The sequence below is a fragment of the Acipenser ruthenus genome, chromosome 5 (assembly GCF_902713425.1).
Source record: "Acipenser ruthenus chromosome 5, fAciRut3.2 maternal haplotype, whole genome shotgun sequence".
Classification (NCBI taxonomy): domain Eukaryota; kingdom Metazoa; phylum Chordata; class Actinopteri; order Acipenseriformes; family Acipenseridae; genus Acipenser; species Acipenser ruthenus.
Window position 1 is genome coordinate 73,075,116 of NC_081193.1, and position 24,851 is coordinate 73,099,966.

General features: G+C 35.3%; 1 protein-coding gene across 4 annotated transcripts in view; it reads left to right on the forward strand.

Moving 5' to 3' along the window:
• Nucleotides 1-332: 332 nt before the first annotated feature.
• LOC117402815 (girdin-like) overlaps nt 333-24,851 on the forward strand; it is a 73,449-nt gene continuing 48,930 nt past the window's right edge. For all 4 annotated transcript variants that reach the window (XM_059024472.1, XM_034921242.2, XM_059024473.1 and 1 more), the window contains exons 1-4: nt 333-1,236; nt 1,329-1,429; nt 8,345-8,453; nt 22,892-22,961. In XM_059024472.1, the coding sequence (XP_058880455.1) occupies nt 1,174-1,236; nt 1,329-1,429; nt 8,345-8,453; nt 22,892-22,961 (343 nt within the window). In that variant the 5' untranslated portion in view covers nt 333-1,173. The remainder of the gene's footprint in view (nt 1,237-1,328; nt 1,430-8,344; nt 8,454-22,891; nt 22,962-24,851) is intronic.

Below are 24,851 nucleotides of genomic sequence, written 5' to 3' on the forward strand. Positions count from 1 at the left end.
AAACATCATTTCATTCACCTTAAACTAGAGTTCAGCAACACAAATGATGTAGGAATACGCCGCATACAAATACTGCATTATTACCATGGTAACAGTCAAGTCATTTTACATCTTAGAAAAGGTGTACATGTTTAATCACCCCCACGGCGTTATTTAAAAAGTTGCTGCACTCACTGCAAATATAAAGTCGTGATTGATCTTCCACCATATCTAATCTCCCCTTATTTCCGGAGGACCTATTTTCTGTCTTGGAACTACTTTCCTCCCTTGGTGTAAAATATGTCGGAGGCAGACATGGACTAAGGTTGGTAAATCAGTGCCCTGAAGGGGTGTGGAGCGATGGGAAGAGGGAAGGACTAGAGGAGGTGGTGCTTCGGCTCTTGGATTTCTGACTGACAATTCGTGGCCGTTACTTGGCAGCCTAGCAGAAATTCGCAGGAGGAGACGAAAAAAAGAGCAAGGGAAGCGTGTGTGTATGACTGTATAGGGGCTGCAGGGGAAGCTTTTTATAATAATAATTGAAAAAAAAACGGAAGCATTATCCACCGCTTTTATTTATTCCTTCATCGTTGACAATTGTAATATTGGTCAAAAGACCAAGTCTTATTTTAAAGAAGAAATAAGCTGTACAATTTGAAGGGATCTCATCGTTTTTTGAAGAAAAAGAACAACGTTAAAATATATATTTATAATATAAGGCACTCCAATCAGGACTGGTTTGTCGAGGATGTGGTGTATGATTGGTTTGTCTTAAATTTGTATTAGCTAAACTGCCGTTCCAGAAGAAGTGAGGATAATTAGCTGGTCAGTTTCATTGGAATTTATCGCTTACTTTCAAATACCAGGGTACACAGCAGAAGAAGGAGCATTTTTTCACCGTTGCGCCAAACGTCATAGGCTACTGTATTCTTGTCTTGGCTAAAATGATGTAGCTACTTACATTCTTGTCTAACTAAGATTTACTTTAATAAAATAACCAAATTTAAAGGAATGTATTGATTTAAAAAAAAACAAAAAAAAAACGTTGTTTAATGATATGGATGTGTCAATTTCTGACAGCCGAAGTAGCACTTAAGAATATATTTTTTCCATTGGTAAGGAGGAAGGCGACATAACAACAACTGCAGAAAGTAGAACTGAGTTGCATTTTTGGTTCTTACTGGGTTTGCAAAAATGGAGAACGAAGTCTTTTCTCCACTGCTTGAGCAATTTATGCTCACCCCACTAGTGACTTGGGTAAGTCTTTCCCATTGTTAATTATTTAAATAAAATAAAATATTATAGCAGGAAGAACTGTGCTATATGTCTTTATTTTAATTTTGTTTTAGGTGAAGACCTTTGGGGCGTTGGGTGGAAAAGATGGTGGAAAACTTACAGAATACATTGACTTAGTGGATGGCATCTACTTAAATGAGATCATGCTTCAGATGTAAGTATACTGCTTGTTCGCTAAACTGTACAGTCATTTTACACCGTTGGTTCGAGCTGTACAGGCAGTACTGTATAGATTTGTCACCTACTGCAACAGGGTGAACAAAACACCTCTGAATAAAATACAGTATGATCTGCAAATGTTAAAATAATATTTGTCGAACTGATTGATTCAAACCTCAGTGATCCCATTTTCACCTTTGACACATTCTAGAACTGCCCCTGAATCTGGCTTTGCAGTTGGTAGCCCAATTCAGCAGCAGCTGATCTTCCCCTTCAGCGGTCATTCGCATCATTTGCTTCAATGTGAAGTGTCATCTGCAGTCTACTGGAAGATGAGCTTCCCCTTTGCAAGTTGGTACAGTGGTGATGATGAGTTCAGTGGTGTACTGTACCTACCTACTAAGATAAATATGCATCCGGACTTTATGCCACCAAATTGAGCTGTTCAGAGCTGCATAAATTATTTTGCAATACTGGGATCCAGTTGCGTAGTCTTACAGAATACTGGTTGGTTAGCAATGATCTCAAAAAGTATGACCTTAATGTTTTTCACAAGTCTGTCTGTCCTGGATTTTTTAAAGCTTATAAACAAATTAAAAAAAGCAGCAAAAACCAAGCCAAATAAGTATAATTTAATGAGAGATGCGAAGGATAAAGCTAGACATGTTACATTTTATTGAGATTCTGTAGTTTCTGAAGCATCAACATGTCTTTTACTTCAGTATAGTTATGAATAATATGGTTGGTCCCAGGTGGGTTTTATACATACAGTACCAAATGATTGTGGTTTTAACCTCATTGTTTAGGCATTGTACCCCAATTTGTTTATTGACTGCAAGCCTTCCCCCCTCCCACTTCCTGGACACTAGAAAAACTGGTTATGCCGCTTCCTTACCACCCCTCTAAAAGTCCCTAATGACTGACATAACTTTCCCATGACCGTTCTGATGCGTTTAACTTATTTCCTTGTGTATCTTTCTTTTTGGGGGCTTACAATAGATTTTAAAACCTGAAAGTCCATTTCAGTGGTATGGTAGATACATTTATAAAGTACAGTAATATGTTTTATATTTTATTCTAATAGTGTTTGTAGCAATACTTTTTTTTAACTGTACAGTTTCAGAGAAAGTCTTTCATGGCATTAGCTTAACCATGGCATTTGTCAGTCAGGCTGTCTAAAAACAATATTAAAATTGTTTTCTTGTCTTCTTTGGTACAGAAAGGACAGCTGCTGCAGTTAGTCTCTACATTGACTCCAAGTAAATCATAGCATTCATAGGATGGCTGAAAAACAGTAGTGGCATTGTAATACTTACAGTACTTATGAACCACTTCTTTGTCCTTAAGAATCAAAGTGCATGCGTCTTATTTTAGTAAAGCAGGGTTTTTCAGTAACATTTTTATATTGCTGCCGTTTTGTTCTAACTGGCATCGCTGTTTGTAGACAGTCACAGCTTTGAGTTTAATGTACTACTTCTCAATCCCTGGATACTAATAATATAAAAGGCTGAATGTAGTCTGCTAAATGAGAAGCAAAATCATCAAGGTTTGTATTGCAAGGTTTGTATCGATTGGAATGTTTAATTTGAAGGATATTTCGGTTGTGTAAACGAAAATCAGGTATTGTAGCATCTAATTGAAGTAAATTTCAAGTGTAATTAGGTGCTGCTGGAATTGTTAAGCTTTAAAGAGCTATGAATGACAGTAATTTATGGGGTTTTTATTGAATGTTTAATTACAAAATCAATAAGGACATTTAAATTAGAGCTCTGTCTCACCAAGGAACTTTTGTCCCTTTGGACATGCTGTGTGATTATGAAGAGAAATAGATGTAACATTGATCAGACAATCAATTTAAAGCAAATCAAAATGCTGCAGAATGTAGTCTATGGTAAAAGAGACAGTATGTCTTCTTAATTTCTGTCCTCTTTTAATGCTATAGGTAATATTTCATTTTTAACAGCTGAAGCAGACAACAATATGTCCATGGCAAAGTCGTATATAATAATGTATGACATCTCATTATCACAGTGCATTATCGGCATCATCCAGGCACATAATTTATTTGGAAAGCCTACTAGATTATTTAATGGTGCACAGTGTAGCCAAACCTGGACAGATGGTTGTAGATGATGTACAGTACTGAGGTAGTTTCCAGTATGTTGAGAGTAAAGCATGCTGTGACCAATAAGCTGTCAGACTCCATTTATGATACAGTGTGTCAAACAGAACACAAAATCACCCTAATGCTAAGCATTGCCAATTGCAGTTCACTGAACTGGTGACCAGCAATTTACGGCATTTGTTGCTGTTTTTTTTAGAGGTTTATTTTTTAGTTATGTTGGTAACTACTTTGGCACTGAAAACAGATATGAAACATTATATTTATGTCTGCCACACATTAAACATTACATATTCCCTCCTCATTAAATATTACAATGCTTTTTAAATTTACAAAAACTAGACAGACAACAGCATAGTCATACATTCTCTAAAATATATCTTTATAAAAAAACATTCTATATTTATGATAAAACAGTAATGTTTTGATTGTCTGCAGATCTCCGCAGTGCTGTACTTTCCCCTCTTTTTAACACAAAAAAGCAGTGATCAATGATTTACAGACAGGGGCAGAGCTAAACTTATACTGGACTATGCATCTTTCTTTTTTTTGATCAGCCAGCATAATACGTCTGTATTTTTTAACTTCTGTAGAACTTTTTAAAAACAAAATAAATAATTGTATTAATTTTTTCCTGTAGTTCTTTCTCTTATCCCTTTACATTTTTATCGCTGTCCAGAACAGAGCAACTTAGAATACAGCAATTCCAAAGGCAAAGGGCTGAAGGAAAGTGAAACCTGAAGGGTTTGTAGTGACAATCACACCCACAGCTGTCTTTGTAGATCTAATTTAAAGACATGTGTAGAGGAAAATTTGGCAACAGTTGTTTGACATAAATACTGTATTTTGACCAGGTTTAACCAGACCGTTACATCCAACAATACTGTATCAGAATCCATATATTTTCTTAACAGTCAGAATTTCAAAAACTTCAGAAATTGACATATGATAATTGGACAGATTTTTTTTTCATGGTGGCACTATTATTTTGATTCCTGTCCTTGTCCATACCAACCCTTGGTAATGTATTTCTATTGTACCATACTTGCCTTCACATCTACAGCCTGTTTTTAGTTCAACTGAAATTGATGTAACTTGTCATAAGTAGGTTACTCATAAATGTAAAAGTGCTTTAGGCTTTGATTTACTGCTGTGCTGCCTATTGACCTCTACAAATTCAGCCTATTTTGCTAGGCTATTTGTCCGTTAAGCATTTTAATTTTCCACCTTACAAAGGGCCCTATTCGGTTGTGTGGGGCTTAACGCTCAGGATGATAGGTTCAGAATAACAACTGAGTGAGCCCCTAGCATCATGTTGGGTTTTAGAAAGTTACTGACCTGTTTTTTTTTAGGATCTAAAGATCTTTTTTTAAATAACATGTTGCATTAAAGGCTTACTATTTTTGCCCTGATTATTTAATTAAATGGGTTAAGAAGTAAAAGGAACCTTGTGCGTGATTTGCAACACCATAGATAAGTTTTAGGTGGGACTAAGAGCTGGCATGAGTCATTAAAATATAGCCTATGGTACTTTACAGAAATTGATCCAAGCACTGTTAAAATATTGGGAGGTAATCAATCTTTGCTAAAATGAATTACAGCTATGGCCAAAAGTTTTGCATCACCCTACAGAATTACCTAATTTTGCTTCATAAAGTTGAATGAAACCTGCTAAATAATGTTACACCTCTTTGTAAAATGGACAACAATTTAAAAATTGTGACATTTCGCAATTTAACGTGTTATACTGTGTTACTATTATGGCTTCCAGTAGACCTTTGCGATATAATTTTTTGGACTAGCAGAAGCTGGGCCACGTAATTCATAAGTTGTAACCAACAGCAAATTTAAAAAAAAAAGAGAATTGGTTCCATGTGAATAGGCCATAATGTTAATGTAGTTTTCAAACCTTGTTTTCTTTTCTTCTTTGGACAGGGGTTGATTTTTTTTTCTTATTTTTCTTAGTTTACCGTTATGTTTACGCTGGAAATTTGTCAGATTTTACTCAAAACAAGGCAAAGGCTAGTGACGGCAGGACTATGAAAATTGGAGAGTGCTATATTTAAATGCCAATGTATTTATCAAACGTGTCTTAACATCAGGATTTGTTTGAATGAGTTTTTTATACCATGCTCTGTAAAAAAAGGACTTATTGTTCTCCAATCGCTGCCTGCCCCATAGTTGATCGCAAGGGACTCGTTTTGTGTACCTGCAGCTACGCTCTTCCTTCAAGATGGCCGACTTCCGGTTTCTGCCTACTGTCAAGTCGCCCATCTATGGGGAAGAATACCACTAACCTTACAGAGCGCCTTTTCTGGTTGGGAGGGAGATTTTCAGCTTGGATTCTTTCTCTCTCTGTCACACATATACTGTATATCAAACAAAATCACAGAAAATGTGAACAAAAATACGATCAAAGAATCATGATAAGTTTTCAGTATGAAATGTGACACACTGTCAAAATGAAAACATTACAAAGTTAGTATCGGGTATGACCTCCCTGAGCATTAACACAATCCTGATCAGCCTCTGGATAGACTGCTGTGGGTTGTTACGCTTGAACAACACATCAGTCAGCATAACGGTCCTGGGACGGTGTGGTGACCCTCTGCCTTCCAAGACATAGCCTGTCCCTCAGAGCCGGTTTCCTGGTTTCTCACGACTAGTCTGATTTTTGAATCAGAACATCTCATTCACTGGGCAACTTGTCTCACAGACAGGCCACCTTCAATCATACCGATAGCAACCAGGCGATCTTCATTACTCAAGCGGGGCATGGTCGTATCTTTTGCTATTGTTGCGTTAATTAAAATCATGTCTTTTCAAATGGCTATTTATACAGATTCTTAATCAACACATTTTGGCAATTTTAACTCAACTCAAATACAAAAAACTGATATCTGCTGTTTTTATGAAATCACATGACTTGAGCTCAGTATTCTGTTATCCCATGGAACAATACTACTCAAACAATCAACAAACATAGCTACTACATTATGTATGTGCCCAGTGAGCTATTGATGTAAAACTTATGTCTTATTAATGTTTATTAATTAATGTCTTAATCCTAAAATTCTAGGTGATGCTAAACTTTTGGCCATAGCGATGTACTACTGTATCACTTTGTGAACTAGAAGTTACTAGAAAGTCACTAGAAAAAATTGAATATGTTCAATAGCTGTATGTGTGTTGTGCTCTTTCCAATACAGTACACTGAGTAAATGATTATGTAAATATGCCAGGGATGCGGACCTTTATAGAATACTGCAGAAAGGTATTTTATCTATTGTTCTATTAGTGTCTTGGCCACACACACCTGCTTTTAAATTGCATAATAGCAGTATAATTAGCTTATTTAAAACATATACCAATAATGATTTTATTTGCTAAGGACATTTCATTCAAAAGGTTCAAGGATAACATTACTTAAATAAGAACTTGTAGTTTTATTCGGGATGTGCATGCTACAGGATGAGGAGGAGGTTTTAGGTTTGCCTCTGCTGTTCTTTGGGTTCATAAGTTCTTCTGTTCATAATGCACCATAGAAGTAGGGTTAGGTGTTAACAGAATTACTTATTGATAATTGCTTGAAATATATTCAGATAATCATGTTTTGTAGTACCAGTATATAACCCTTGAATTTTATTGAATAATTTAGCAAGATCAGCTGAAAATGTGTGGTCATCCAAGCCTCTTTATTATCATGTCTTATAACATATGTATTGAGGGAGAAACAGTAACATTTGCTCACCAGATTTGCTGCAGTGCAAAATTAGGTCAGAGACTATTAGAATAGCCATCTGTCCAGTAAAGGTTCAATGTTTTTTTATCAGTTTTTTTTTTTTTTTTCTTAAGTATCTGTATGAGATTGTATTTTGTGGTCAGTCGTATTAGAACTGTTAAGTAGCACAGATGCTGCATTCACGGAAATGTTCCTGCATTGTACTGTACCTTACATCCCACACCTACTGTACTGTATTCCTCAAAACTCAAAGCTGAATACAGCAGTATAAACCGTCGTAACAATGCCAAACCTAATGGATGTACTGTATTGTTGAGCTGCCATTCTAGATCTTAATTTTTTCTAGAAAAATGTAATTTTCTGACATTAAATGTGATTGTTTTGGCAATACAGTTCTTCAGTGTTATGCATTTGTTTCTGTCAAATAGTTATTGCTATGATCCATAAAGAATAATATAGGTCTAATGCATGTAAAAAACAAAACAAAACTGATTTTAATAATATAAGCAATAATGTACACCCAACTCTGCACAATAAGGCTGTAATTCTAACAAGGGTTTTGGGTGACATGTAAATCATAGAAGTGTTACAGTAGCTGTATATGTTCATTTTTGGTGTATAGCCTATTCTTTGTTATAATACATGGTGACATAACAAACATTGTACAACTAGCTGTGTTTATAATAACATTGGGAAACAGAATAAAAAAATGTAAAACAAGTTTTTTTTTAACAATTCATTTAAAACTTCAGTGCAATCATTCTACCCTTTCTAACATCCCACAGATGGCATGTAGCTGAGGTCATTTCTTACTAATTTAGGTTGCTCATTGTTTTTCTAAGAATTGTCTACAGTGCTTGTGTAATTCTGTCCTTCCACAAATTTCTTCAGCAGATACAAATTTAAATCTGCAGGCCATTGTTGTTTGTTTTGCTATTGATAGGGTTTTGTTGTGTTCTTTTTGTTCACCACCGTGTGCAATGAGACTCTAAAGCACCAAGGTTTATAGTTGATATGTTAATAATACATATTCCTTTTGTTTGCAGTAATCCTAAAGAAACTGTCCAGAGAACAAACAAGAAGGTCAACAATGATGTGACACTCAGGATACAAAATCTATCCATTTTGGTACGGCAGATCAAATCATATTACCAGGTAAGTGCCCATTAAGATAACTGTTGCAAAGTGCAAGTGTACATTAACAATATGGAATGTGGCAAGGTCTTTAATACAGTGCTCCCAGTCATGTTGACATGAAGTGTACTATACTGTTAAAGGGTCTTTCACAAATGTACTGTTTTCAATATTTCACATTTTTTTGATGTGTAAGCCAGACAGCAAAATAACAATAACACAGGGCAGCAGTGTGGAGTAGTGGTTAGGGCTCTGGACTCTTGACCGGAGGGTTGTGGGTTCAATCCCAGGTGGGGGATACTGCTGCTGTATTCTTGAGCAAGATACTTTACCTAGATTGCTCCAGTAAAAACCCAACTGTATAAATGGGTAATTGTGTGTAAAAATAATGTAGTTGTATGTAAAAATAATGTGATATCTTGTAACAATTGTAAGTTGCCCTGGATAAGGGCGTCTGCTAAGAAATAAATAATAATAATAATAACAAAGGAGCAATGTATTTAACATTTACAGATGTGACATTATTTAATTCATATCTTTGTGTTTGAACTTTAGCATCAACCACATTAATGAGCTTTTTCTGTTCATGTAGAGAACAGAAATGACTTGACTTATTTATCCACACACCACACGCACACACAGATTTTGTGGCTTATGTGATGTGGAAATAATAACTCCATCCAAATGTAAAGTTCTGGGAAACAAATGGTATATGCAGAATTCTCAGACTGTTATTTTGGCTGGTTCACGCTATACGGTTGAACTTGGTTTATGTTAGAATTAAAGGCGGTTTCTCCAAAAATTGAGTGGTGGGAAAGTCTTTGCATCTAGTGCTTATCTTGCTTTAATACTGAGTTTATTAAAGTGATTACCAAGTATTTCCAAATAAAAAATACAGTCAGTCCTTGACTAGCAGATAATTTCTGTTGGTAGCAATACTCTGTTTTCCACTGCTTGTGACAAGGATACATTGTAGGGTGTGTTGTAGAAAACGCATTAAAAAAAAACATCAGTATGTTTGTTAAACTTTAGAACCTTATTATAGTTACATAAAAAGTGAATCTGGAACCATTTCATTAGAACGTTGTTATAATTCAAGTTCATCATTTTCAATTTATTACAGTAAGAGGAGCATTTCTTTTAATCTATTAAAAGCTTATCCTGAGTAAGAGCCTGAGACGCTTTATAATAGATTAAATTCTGCTAGTTATAGTACATTGCTTAGGACAGAGATAAATTGAAAGCTGTGCTGTAAAAGTGTGCCACTATGGCTTTAATATTCCCTGGGGTGCTGATCAAGTTGTCTGAACATCTGGCTATCAGCCGGTACCAGTCATGTTTGCTCCATGAAAGGTTAGCAGACCTTATGCTACTGTTTATCATGTTGCCTCTTTTCAATGTGCAAGACTAAGGACACAACTGAGACTTTCAGTGCCACTGAAGAGGCTTTAGGGTTTACTGCACACCACACCACTTACTGTTGCTGCCTGCTGTGTAGTAAATATTCTTCTTATTGAACAATCACAATCCTTTTGTTTGTTTCATGTCCTTGATCATGGCTGTCTCTGGACGTGTAGCAATATTCTCTTGTTTTTAAGAAATAACTGCTGGAAATGTACTGTAATCTGTTAGAGCGATGTCACAGCACTCTAAATAATGATAAGGGCATTATTCAACTTGCAGGAAGCAGACAATTAAACTAAGTTACACAAACTAAATTAAATTGAGTGAACCAATTGTTTTAAAAAAAAACTTTATCATACCTGTATTTTGTCACATCATATAGAATTGAAAATTATCTTTATTTTTTATATACAAATTTTGGAAAAATAATTTCAAGCACAGGGTTCTATGTTCTCATTGTGGAACTTTACAAAAAACACATTGCAACTGTTGTAGGGTAAAGGAATACAGTGTGTTGATGCTGCTGCCCTTTAACCTTAACAGATGCTCAGGGAACAGAAAGCCACAAGGCATTTTACAGGAGAACAAAGCAGTTTCATATCAGCACAGTCAATAGAACATTAAATCCTTAGCATCCTCTAACTTTTGACTTTCAGCCATGTTTACCATAGAAGAAAAAATATTATTTCTATATTTTCTTGATGACCAATTTTTTATTATAGTGTAACTGTATTTTTAAAGGTTTGATCCCTACTTTGTGACCTGGTAAACATTTGTAATGGACAACAATAATAAACTGACAAAATAATAATGCTTCTAAGAGACACTACATTGTCTCTTAGAAGACAGCTTTGCTCATTGGTCCTGAAAGCACTCAGTTCAGTGACTTTTTATAGTTCCCAACGTGCCTGTCATTAGAGGTACAGAGTTCACTGGGTCTGAATTTTTAGTTTTATAAGGCAATTTTTCTTATGCAACTATTGATGATAATTTTGAAGAAAATGTGGATTTTAACTTGGTTCTCCACTGCCACAGTACTGAGTTCTGAAGTAGGTTGCTCTACACACTGTGTGATGTGTCCCTCGTCAAATGAGCACAGTATATCTTGAAATTAAATTCACTTTATCAAATAATCATGGGGCAGCATTTAAAATGTAATTTTTTTTCATGATTCTAAAGAAAATGGGTTGGGTTTTAACTTCTACACACTACAATATATAAATTAATGTGAACAGTTTAGTAAATGCCTAGAGAAATAGTGGTTTGGCAGTCTTTATACTGCTACCATTTATAAATCTTCGCAAGCTAATATAGTCTGCAGCATTTAAGTTGCAATGACTCTTCACCAACTTCCTGTACTGCTTCAACTTGACAAAAACGGATATGAGATAGTTTTACTTGATAATTTTTGCTTGTTGTAGTAGTTTTAAATATAGAAAAAATAGCTAGTCTAAAAAAAGCTGTATCAAACCTATATAGAACAGCTGTTTATGATCCTGGAGATGTAATAACAGACTAGGATTTAATATTGCCAGTTTGGATCTAAAGAGCGCTAATGAAAGTTCAACTGCCAGATGGTAGAGCCTTCATTAAAATATGTTGTAAATAGTTCTGAAATCTTGAAGCACCAAGTTCAGTAGTAAGCAATTGCAATCTTTTGCAGAACTACTGTAGTTCTAGTTGAAACTTCAAAAAAGTTGTATTGCAGATAAGAGGAAGGGGAGCGCAGTCCAAAAAGTTTGAGAACCACGGTACTAGACTATTACTGTAACTGTCTTCTCACCCCTAGTATGTGTCACTCCAGGACAGGCTGCAGTAGGTGTAATGAAGCATGTACTGCAGCTGCCTGTGTGGCATCTTCTTTGTGAGAAAGTAGAGGAGGACCTTCAGTCACCTGTGCCGCCAATTTGGATCCTTCTCATAGCATTACCAAAATATTTTAAAGGAAGTGGAATCAGTGTACTGTACCTAAAATTCAAAAATACAGGCACAGATTGAAATGGTTAATGTTACTGGGGAATTCCTCGGTATTGTGACTGATGTTAAATCCCAATTTGTAATAATTTTATCGCTTGTGTACTGTAACAAGTAACAGTTAATCATTAAATGTAAAATAAACAGCAACTCAGCAAAAAATATATATTTATATACGATATCATGTCACCAGTTTTACATTAGGCCTATATCTAGCGAATCACTTACCCAGTTGGGGTGAATCTTGCCAAGGGCATTCTGTAGTACCAGCTATTGAGAGTTTCAGCATCTCAGTCAAATTTGATAGATTTAGTCAGTAATACTGTGGTATGGCCATGATCCTGCTATTGAACAATGTTTTCATTTTAATAATAAAGGATGTAGATAGCCTAAGTCATACAGTGACACATGCAGTTTCCAGGAAGTGACTAATAAACTAATACTTTATTTTGTCATCATATTCTTAACGTGTAAAGGAAGGTAACACATAATAAATATATAAAGGAAATGTGTAATAAAACCATGCAAATTGACTTCAGTTATTTATTTATTTATTTATTAATGCTACTCAAGAAAATAATGTCTATCCTGTTTCAGGCAGATGTTTGCAATATGTCAAAAATGGTTTGAGTTTAAGGAGTTACAAATATTGTAAAGAAAATGCTGTCCAGGTTGAACATAATTGTACTCTTTCGTCATCTGTGTTTTTTAAATAACTATAATCCGTCCTTTTAACACTTAAAATTACTTATTTTCATGGAAACTGTAGGTAACTTCTGTAATATATTTTAACAGCATTAACTGTGAATAGTGGTCCATTCTCAGTGTGGAACAGGCCCTGCCTTGTGGGGATTCTGAAACTGTTTGTTTCTTATTCACTGGGGAAACACTGCCCTGAGATCTGATTCCTTTTATTTCTAAAATTAACCATTAGGTAATAAGCGTAGCAGCGGCAGACATGCAATTGAGCGTAAAATTAACCCTACCCCCCAATTTTTTGTTTTTTACTATAGTTGATTCATTCTCAGAATTTAATTTAGTATGTGTAACCTAGTTTAACTAGATCAGCCTCATACAGTGCAGTGAATTCCTGTTAGCTGACCTGTAGGTTCAAGTTCACTGGAATCCATAATATTTATCTTGTACTGCAATGCTGTCTTTGTTTGAGGTCTCCAGCACAAGAGTTTTGAAGAATTTAACTGCAACTGTACTGTATGATGGGTCGGTTAGCTTTGTTTTAAAACAACCACATTGACATTGACAGAAAGTAACTTTAATTTCTTTCTTTTATGAATGTAGTGGCCTACAGTATATTTTTACTGTGGCACATGCAGTAGCTGTCTTTTACCTAAAAATCACTACTTTGAAGATTTACTGTTGGCAAATTGTAGTACATACTGTAGTATTGTTGCAAGCCGCTGGGCAAGGTGTTAGTAAGCCTTTCCTATCTCTGCCTGTCACTGCGGTAATCTGTCATTTGCCAATGAATAATATGGATTTGGAATTATATTTTTTTGTATTCTCTCTGCTGAGTATTAATAAAGCATGGTCTTTGAAAGTCACTTTATTTTCAGTTCATGTAAGATAAAAAAACATATTGAATAATTTAAAACATAGGATATGTTAAATCAATGTGACTGTATTTGCAAATATGTTAGTAGGTATTACCATGAAGCTTAAATTTCCCCCCCATTATCAAAATTGTCCCAAAGCTCACTGTCATTACCCTGTAATTTCTCATGTCATTGAAATGCATAAACATTGTTGTCTTACAAGACGCATTCTGCTTTAGGGGTATAGTAACTGCCTTAGGAAGTGGCGGTGCATTAGAAGGTCAGACAAGATTTTATCTAGAAAATTACAGTTCCTCAATTCAGTCACTAAGAGCTTTAAAACAATTATAGAATGCTTCTTTTTCAGGAAGTTTTTAGGATACGAAACTAAAAGAAAAGGAACAATCATCAGCTAATAAGAACTTAACATATTTTTATCTAAATCTACCTAACATATTTGTTATAGTTAGTCAGAGAGAGAGAGTACGTTCGTGATTTCCGTATTTACTATTACAATTGTATTCATTATTGTGCGAAATAGTGGGCATATTATGGCGCACGCAGATTTTGTTGTGCCACACTATGGTAATCAGAATGAATATGTGTTTTGTATGGTAATGCATGATAATGTGTTTAAATGAGGCACCCCGCTCTGAATAATGAGATGAGCTTCATTCACACCTGCGGCAGTGCAGAAAAGCCCTGTGTGTAATCAATGGGGCAGGGCAAAGCCCTGCTGATGAAATTAATTATAATTTAAAATGAATATATTATGATTTAAAAGTAATTGTTTATTGTTATTATTGCTGTGTTAAAAAAAAAAAAAAAAGACATGATTTAAACGTATTGTTTTGTGTTTATTTAAAACGCAATGTTTTTGTTTGTTGGCAGCGTGGATGGGGTTAAAGCCACATCCCACTAAACAGAATGTGGCGTCTCCAGATGAATTAATTGGTTGTTAATTCAGAGATGGCCACGTGTATATAAACATGTCTGTGTGTGTGTTTGTGGTGGGTGTTTGAGAGAAGGAACGACAGCAAGAGATAGCGAGGTAAAACGAAAATTGTGTTGCTACTGATCGCATCGGGCAGTGTGTCCTGAGTCTCGTGGTGTCAGTGACGCCCTGCACACCTTCTAGTTGTTCTGGGGTGAAGATCTTTCCCAGGCTGGTCAGTTCCACCTGTCCGGATGATCCTCCTCCTGTGCATGTTGCCGTAGACCAGTTCTGAGCAATCTTCTCTTTAGTTTTTCTTTTCACCTCAGTCCATTTCTCGGACTCGTACATTATCGTGCACATTAAATCATCGCTCACAATACATGTATTGTGCATGCTACGTTATGTAAATTGCCATATACTGTATTACAGTGCTTTGTTTTGCAATAATTGTCACTGAAGTTCTTTGTATAGTATATGTGCAGTACCGTACTTTGGTGTTATAGACACACTGATGTACCTGACATTGTTAATTTATAATGCCCCGACAGTGTAGTATTATATGATCCCCTGGAATCAATTACATCGATATTAGAGGTTCTACTTTAAATTAACACATTTAATCCAAAACAAAATTTTTTTTTTGAGAGGTTTGTTATAGAACTTAGTGGAACGTGGTGTGTATAAAATTATAATTTCACAGGCCCAGATGTTAAAAGGTTGAAAACTGGTTCTGCAGGTTAAAGCCATATGGCTTCAGTGCCCTGGAGGGTGGTCTGGGGTGAGTGATGTGCTGCTCACAGATGATTGGTATGGTTGGTCCTTCCTGACTGTAGGAGAAGCCTGAGGCTTCAGACAGTCAGCATGTTACCCTGAAAGGAAGATGGATAACTGTAAACAAAGAAGTGCAAACTACTACTGTATAATGACAGGATTGAACAATTATATACAGTATAAAGGCATTGGAGACAATGTATGTACCACATTTTACAGTGAAGGGTAGTTAACATTTGATTAATTACTGAGAAACGCCTCCAGTATAAAAACTGCAGTAAACTGTAGTAGAAAAACATTATCTTTTAAAAACACATTTTAGGAATGACAAATTCCTGAAGAAAAATTTGGAGACGATTGTGGCAAAGTGGGTTATAGTGCGCAGGTGTATAGGTGGTGTAGATTACGATTCTCCGTCCCCTTTTATGCTGTCACACATGACCCCTTGGTAAACGAGTGCAACCACCTCTCCAATCTGCGGCTGCCACGTCGTTTCCCTTCCAGGTCAATGCATTATTGCAACAGAGTCTCGCCCCCTTACTTGCTGGCCGACTTACCTTGAACCCCGGGAAAGTACTGTCAGACCAGCCCTGCTGCTTAGCGCCTTCACAGGTCGGGAGGGAGATTTACAACCAAGAATCATTGTATGTCTGTCACAAGTTAAGCCTCAAAATAGCAATCGATTAATTGGGCACACAAAATATTATAATAATAATAATAATAATAATAATAATAATAATAATAATAATAAATGGATTTACTTACCACAACATGCATAGCCGCTATAGTTCAAGCTGATCGTTACTCCAAAATCACTTATCGTGTATTTATTTATTTTTTTTACTTTATTGAATATTGTTAAATATTCATTATATAACAGTTCATTTTGAAATGCCAAAGAAGCGCAAACTATACAGTCAGTTTTCTTCAATGTGCACAATTTATTTACAGTCTGTTTGCCAGGAATACAAGCCTGTCGTCCTGCTCGGGATTCAAGGAGGCACGCTTTTTTTTTTTTATTTACATCGAACACACAGAGGGGTGTACTTACAAAATATTTTCAAAACTGATTCGCTGGTAGGATGGGACCAGCAAATCAGATGCTAGTTAATACGAGCAGAAAAAGAAGCACACGCCCACTACTTGTATGGTAGAAATGCTGTTAATAACAAGGCAGGGCATTCAGTGCATTTTCATTGATAAACTTAAATAATGTTTTTAACTATGCACGTTACAAAAATGTAATTATTGAATCGATTATCTAGTATTTATATTGATGTACATAATGAGGAATGGAATCCGATTTGATCGTAGCAGCCCTAGTAGTTTGCAAATGTTTATTTTGTGTGTATTTGAGATTAGCTTTTTTTATTATGCCAGAAAAGGCTGTCTCATATATGAAAATGGAGTGTGTCCAGGTCATTGCTTCCTGCCATTGGCTGTTTCTGACCTACTGTACTACAAGCAGGTTTTCAAAAACCCATTTGTGGGAGAAATCCCACAGCTTTATACTGTGCAATAGATTAAAGGTGTTTTTAAGATACTGGGTAGCTGTACTAAGATAGGCCAGTCCCAGCGCAAACATGCCGCAATTTGCATTTTCGTTGCGACAATTCGCAACGTGTACATTTTGTCGTTTGTGCTAGAGAAAATATGTTAATGAAGAGAGCCACATTATACTAATTTAAATATATGACTCCTCTCGAACAACAAGTACAGCATACTCTCTGGGCAGAACAGGTGTCTGGTATAGGTGGGATTGACAGCCTTGACCTGGAGAGAGAAGAGGAGTGTGCGGCTGAAAGAGAAGACAAAGGTAAATGTATTATAGTACATAATATTCCTCATTAACAAAACCTTGCAGTCTACTTTTCATTATTTAATTTCCTCATGACTTCAAAGCAGGATAAGTAATAGGTATGCCATAAGCAACGTAAGGGTGCAAGAATCAAAATAATAAAATTGTTTTTGTTAAATGTAAAGGTCATCTGTACAATGCATTCTGTTCCATATTCATTTTAGGCAGTTTAATCCCATCAGATTCTACAGTGGGGCTCCCACCTTCACCCCCAAATCAAAAATGTGTTTCTATCAAAAAGCTTTTCATAATTATACAGTAGCCCCTTGCTTAAACGTACATATTAGTCCGACATAAGGAGGTGTCGGGTTTAAAAGAAATACAGTACAAAATCGCACACATACATTTATAGTGCTCAATGTATTTTAAATGTTTAAATTATTACGCTGAAATAACACTAATGTGTTTTGGGTACGCTACACATTACATTATGTAACAATATAAATCTGTACAGTAGGCCTATACAGTACACAGTACAGTAGTAAAATCAAATGAATACCTAGCGCACTTTCTTCTTACTTTAGCCTGTAGGCTACTGGTAACACCAAATAAATCATGCTGCTGCATTGCACACATTGGTGTACAATGCAAATAAAAGATCATTTTAAATTGAAACTAAATGATTTTAGCTTTTTCCAGCCATGGTTAGGGGATAGTGTTTTTCGTACTGCCTTTTAAAGGTTTGCTAATTACAACTGCTTAAAACGTGCTTTCAAAAGTTCTTAACAAATTGATGCCACTGTAAGTGTCTCAATTTCCGGCAGCTTTAGTACATCTCATTATAATATTTGAGACCCTTCACTTGCACTATTTCCACCCCATTTTTGCGAATTTATGCAGGAACGCCCATAATTACATATTCATCTAAGGCTGAACCAAAAAGAAAAACTGCTGCCACAAAGCATTCCCTAAAAAGTCGCTAACAGCATTGCGCTTGTTTAGCATTTCACCCTAGACTTCCGACTCATTTCAGCAAATGGTTTGAGACTGTTGCGACAGCCGCAACACTTTAGTACATCTACCCCTGAATCTTTTACTAATGGAAACTTTGTAAAACTTGGAGTAAAGAATTATAGAGTCAAGGCCCAAATCTAGCCACAGGCCTTGATAAACAAGACTACATTGAATACATCTAGTGATGTTTCCATGGAAACCCTCATCTTCTTTGTAGAATGAGGCAAATGTAATTTAAGCATTCAGTGGTTTACAAGGAATGCTAGTCGCTGCTGAACCCTTACAGTCATTTATTTTTAAAGGATAACATTCAATTGCTGACTTTTCTAGCAACTGCAGCAAAAAGAAAAGTACTGCTTCTCTTGCTGGCAGAAACATGTTAATTTTTTTTTTTTTGTGGAAAAATAAATGTTTATATAAGGTTTGTCATTACAGTGATTATTTTCCATTTTGTATGGGATTCATTTGTCCTTGTAGCACCTGGCCTGACATTTTGGAAAGGTTTTTCAAACTATAGAAGTAGGCTAAACCTTTGATATACCCAGTATGTTTTGTTTGAATTACTATAGCAAGAGTAATTTACAGGTCCGTTATGTTTATATTAATATAAATGCTTCTACAGCATATGCTACTGTAAAATTAGATCAGTGTTTTACATTGAATCTCTCATTTCTGCAAATACAGTAGTCAAGAAAAGAAAGAACTGGATGTTAGACACGCTACCTAAGAGGACATTTAATACATAAAGTAAGCTTGTGAGTGCTCTAGAGAGATTTTATTGTCATTTCTAAACATCTTTTACACATCCTTTAATTTGTTCCTTTGAAACAGCAAATGATCCTGTATAAATAAAGTCATGGACTCAAAACACATCCAGGATAAGGATTCAATTTTACTAGGACTGCAACCATCTCCATAGGAGTTTGGTACTTCAGAATACAGTCTTGATAAGTAGGCCTAACTTTAAAAAAAAAAAAAAAAAAAAAAAAAAAAAAAAGTGACAATAATTGTGCATGTGCTTTTCATGTCCATAGATAAAGCTAAATCAAGTATTTAAAACTGGCATTTAGAGATACATTACTTCCTTTTTAAATACTTTTAAGATTTATTAGGTTTCTTTTTTACATTAATTAAGCTTTTTAGTTTGAATTTGTATTTTCCCCATCAAATGTATTTTTTTTTCATTCATATTGGAATAAAAAGCAGAAAATAATGTTACACTGAACTGTGTGACCAACAGTTTATAAAGAAAATATAGGTCTCTGATGGTTCTCTATAGTGAAATATAATCCTGCTATTCAATTACTCTGCAAGGAAAAACTGCCATCATTAATATTTTAAGAGACAAGATGGATACAAAAAAGACCATGATATTAAAGCATTATCAGAAAACCGTAAGGAGAAAAGGAATTCATTATTTTGAGACTGATAAGGAATACAACACATTTGAAATTCAAACGTTTTTTTTTTGCCTGGCAAAAGAAATTCAGGATCGAAGTATGCTAAATTTCAAAGCATTTCCAACTATGTTATCAATACAATATTTTGAATGATAGCAGAACATTTAGTGGTTTTGTAAAACAAAATGATTACAGTATGTGCTGTAAAGAAAAGAAGAAAATATTTAAGCTTTGTGTATTTCTCACATTTAATCTCTCTGAGGTGAACATGAAACCAACATTGTTCTATTTTCATAGTGCAGCCATGTATTATGTATAGAAATGTCTGATAATCTCACATCATGCTATTGACACAGCATAATATTACCCCTACAATGTCCTGATCTAACTGTAATTTTGTACCTTTAAGGACCATACATGAAAAGTATAGTCCTTAAACAACTTTGTGTTATTTTCAAAAGTTGGTAAAATACTGTATGTTACATACCGTAAGTGCTGTTATATTGCATGATTAGGTAAATGTTTGAGTACATTTGCACATCAAATCATGAAATTTACATTTGCTCATGGAAATGGATCTGAACAAAACTGCACAGGTATTAATTACTGTGTGGAGACAGTGGCAGGAGATGTCAACATTTATTCAGATTTATATTGAAATGTTTAAGTAAAAATTACAGTATAAATGAGTTGTTTATAAAAAAAAAACAGACCTAGTTTTCATACTTTTTATGCAGATGTGAATTTGAAGTACTGTATGATGGATTGTTTTGATTAGGTGTTTGAAATGCAGTAAAATGTATTCAGCAATTATGCTCTCAAGTAATAAAAGTGCTGTATAAACCATAGTGTTTCAGAGGTGCAGGAATTTGAGTCTGATTCAGTAACAATCTGCCTGGAAATTAAATCTAACGAAAATGGTGCTTTTGAGAGAGGATTACAAAGATGAAAGGGCCTCAAAGAAACTTGTTATGGCAGTGTAACAAATCCTCAGCAATGTTTATAGCATACCAGCTTTACAACCACTTATCTTTAAGGAAAACAGATGGAAGAAGTTATTGGGTGCAGGAGTGAAGGGTATAAATTGTGAAAACGACAGTTGTTGTTTTTCCAGAATTGCACCATTGACGGATTCTCTCTCTTTACAGTACAAGTTAAAATACCCTTGCATGTATACATCACTGCTCTGATAAACCAATGCAGCATACTGTAGTGGAAATAGATTTGAGACACAAATATTAAATCATGTAGAAAATAGAAATGATAGCACGTATATTTATTTTTAACCTTTTGAAACTCTTCTCAAATATAATACATGTAAACTAATTGGTTACATTTTAGATGCAGCCAGAAAATCACATTGGTAAAGAGAACAAACAACTGTTGCCCCTGGAAACTTTTGTTTTCTCAAAGAAACACTTCATGTATTGGTTGTTGCTTTCCTATTTCTGCCTCTGCTTCCTATTTCTTATTTCTGTCTGGATTTTCGTACTAATACACCAACAGAAAATCACTTTAGAGTGGATGATGACAAGCATTACATGGATTGAGGCACTGAAAGGCTTCCCATTAACTATGTAGTAAAGTAGTCTCTAAGAGAACGCTCTGCTTACTTCCCGAAGGGTGTTCTCTTTGCCGGAGATGACTGTACTTTAATTCCAGTAAATGACTGCTATATAGTTAATGGGAAGCCTTTCAGTGCCTCAATCCATTTGATGCTTTTCATCATTCACTGCAAGGTGATTTTCAAAATAGAAACAGCTTACCAACATGTATTAGATAAGGTCACCTTGGTGTTTGTCTGTGATTCTTCTCATGGATTTGTCCATTCAGTGAAATCACAGGGTGTTTTTATATTTTAATGTTGTGCAATCCCATAACCCTCTTATTTTGGTGTTTCAGCTGTAAAAATTGTTTGGGGAAAAAAATATACTGACCCAACCAAAATGGTTAGATAGCTGATCAGGCAGAATTTTTGTAGCCCAACAAACCGGTAAATAATGTGGCTAATTCACTATTAAACCACTGATATGACTGACTTGGTGTTAACACACATTAATTAACATGACATGGGAGGTGGAGAAGGAAGGGAAGAACCCTCTATTCACCCAGGCCAATGATGATTTATTTGTACTGTACTGTATCTGTTTCATTTCTACCAAACTTCACTATGATCTGTAATTATTATTAGTCCAGCACAATTGTTGGCATTGATTTTTTTTTTTAATAACAAATTTACAGTATTGCATTTTGACAGAAATCACAACCATAATTAACCCTTGCTGTATGGGCTATACATCAACTTTTCTGAAGAGTGATCTCAGAGATAATAGGCTTACTTGTCTATCCACTTCAGCAAAACCACAGAATGCTGATCTAGGTCTAATGCATGTCTCAAGGATGATTGCAACCCTGTTCAGTAACAAGAGCAACTATCTTTCTACATTACACATAACAAGTTTACACTACTGAGCATAGAAGTAGCATAATGGGAATGTTGCAACATTTAAGAAGTAGAAAACTTGTACTGTAAGCTACAGCGCTTGTGATCCACTCATTTATAGGTATTAAAATTGGATATTTTGTCTGTATGTATTTCTAACTTAGAATTCCTTACATATTGAACACAAATCCAGAACACTGATATTCATGTGTTGCATTTTGAATGTGTATTAATGTAATTAAATTGCATGCTATTCCTTAGATCCCCTTGTAAATGAGATGGTAAGCCTACATTTAACATTATTATTATGAATTAGTCATTTAGCAGATGCTTTTATCCAAAGCGACTTACTGAGACTATGATGTGAACTATGCATCAACAACTGCTGCTGTGCATCCCTTCCTGTAGTTCGAAATAAATAAATTAAACTACCTTGACAAACACAGCTGTGTCTTGGACAATGCATGATTAACTTTTATTTCCCTTTAGTCATTCACTCAAAGTGCAACCAGTGAAATTGCCTCCTTCACAGTCAAAAAACAAAAGCCTAACGCACCTTGAATTAAACCACTGGCTAACGGGAAGGGATGTAATGTAATCCTGTATAATCACTTTCTGATGCAGAGAAACAGCCAAAATTATATTTGGTAAGGAAGTAACTGAAAAACAAGGAAGTGAAAGACTACATTTTACTGATGATTCATTTTTTTGTTTGTTTGTTTTGTTTTGTTTTTAAAGACAGATTCTACCCAGTATTGTTGAAGGCAGAGTTTGGGGTCAGAATCTAAGTTTGTGATGCAAGAAAATCATAGATATTAAAAAAAAAAACAATAATGTGTGCAGCCAGTTTCAGATATCATATCACAGGTTGCTAAATCAATGTTACTTCATAAAAAAGTACACCATTTACTGTAGTTTATGATGGAGGCTTTTTCAGTTTTACTGTACAAGCTGTTGCTTAGTTTTGAGCAGAAATAAAATAAAACGTTAAATCATGTTCACATGATTATAATGGGTGCATACAGAAGTCTGCTGACAAAGCTACTAAACTTTGGTGACCTCAGTGACCGCATCACATTAAAAATAAGGTCAGAATCTCAAAAAGTCATTTAAAAAGAAAGGACCTAATTCTTCCCAGTCTAATTATATATTATTTATTTTATAGGAGACTTTACAGCAGTTAATCATGATGCCCCTTCCAAATGTCCTGGTGTTGGGTAGAAATCCTCTCTCTGGTAAGTGAAGCACTGTAATTGTAGCTATTATAACAAATATTAACAGCAATTATTGTATATTTTAATTGGAAGGTTTTTTTTTGTATGCCATTTGGCCCTATTCACAAAGTTTTCACTTTTAAAATTTTAAAGAATGTGTTGTTTATGAAGAAATTTCAGATTGAAAATTATGATCTTACTGTACTAGGACAAATGTGTATGACTTGCATTTAAATTTGTTGTAAACCCTTTGGACCATTTTCACAAACCATAACCAGCCGTGCATCATTTTGTTCTAAAATGAAAAACAAACTGTTAATGTTACAGAGCTCAGAAAAAGCAACCAGGTGCATGTACTGTAGGAGCTCCTAAATGACCCTCCTGAATTATTTATCTTTTAACATCAGAAAAAAATGGTGTTGACTTAGCGCAATCTTTAACATGAATATCAAACTTTGTTTCATGCATAAAAACAAACTGTCTAAAAACAGTATACATTAAGTAACTGCTCTCTTCCTTAACACAGCAGTGGGTTTGCATATGAGTGCATCAGAATGCAAAGGGATATTATAACATCTGAAATTGATTACAGGCCAAAGAAAACCATGTATATTTACACACTAATAACGATTTCCAGGGTTAGATGCAGTTACTATGGTATTGGGAATGTACAGTAGACTACTAGTTTGCAGTCCATACAAAGCAATATTGTTTATCAGTTTAGTATTGTAACTAGGGCTGCAACAAAGGTTAAAGTTTGACCTTCGAAGATTTGGAACACATTATCAAAGGAAGGTTCAAACCATCAATTGTACTAATTTGCATAATTTACTGGTGACGTCACCATAGATACATGTTTATATTTGATTGAAAATCCTGTTATTTTACAGGTAATCCATATAAATGGAATACAACATTCACATGTATCATTTCAATAAAAATAAAAATGCATGTTGTTTATTTACACGTAATTGATGCTGCTTGCGATATATATAGTAAGCTTGCATTGCAGCAGCACCAGCTGCAGCGGACTTAGGCAAAACAAAGCTTTATTTAACAGTCACTGTTCCAAGCAGGATATCAGCCACATTTTACTACTTCCAAGAATATTATTAATAATATGAACCTACACTTGTCAAGTAACCCTGCAGATCGGTTGTGCCTCCATGATACGTCAACAGTCACTTGCACATTTTGCATTCAACTATTTTTTTGGTCGTATGGACCATTTAACAAAAAAATCCCAAACAGCAGAGGGGTTTGAGACATTTCTTTCAGTACAGCTTACGCTATACATCGCTATTCAGTACATATTTTACTGAAGCACTACAACCGCTATAGGTACCCTCCCAGTACTTTGGCATATACCTTGCTCCATACATGGCAGCAGCGCCATGTAGAGTTGTTATGTATAGCGATTTGATAGTGGATTTTAATAAAACAATTTTTGTTTACGTAATATGCATTATACTAATCCAAAGATCCAATTTTTGCATGTGAGTGACATTTAATGTGTGCAGTGAAGCGCTGGTGCAGACATTTTTCACAAAACAAAACACACAGGAACAAACAAACTGGGCACGAGGGCCAAAATAAAGATTCAAACAAACATAGGCTGGGCAATTGCCTTCACTACCAGTAGTCAAACTATACTCCCCCACTCCCCACTCCACCTCTCCACCACTCCACCTCTCCCCACCACAGGTCAAAAACACTCCCAAAACTCCCTCCCCCAAACAAAGCATTTTCTTCCCTTATTTACAGTTAGCACTTAATTACCTAATTGGAGAATGGCCTGTGATTGTTGGCAGGGACAGAATTAACCCCATCCCTGCCAACCATACATTCCCACACATGCTGTTTTTACAAGCAGGGCTTTTGCCCTGCCACAGTCACGCTGCAGGGTTTTTA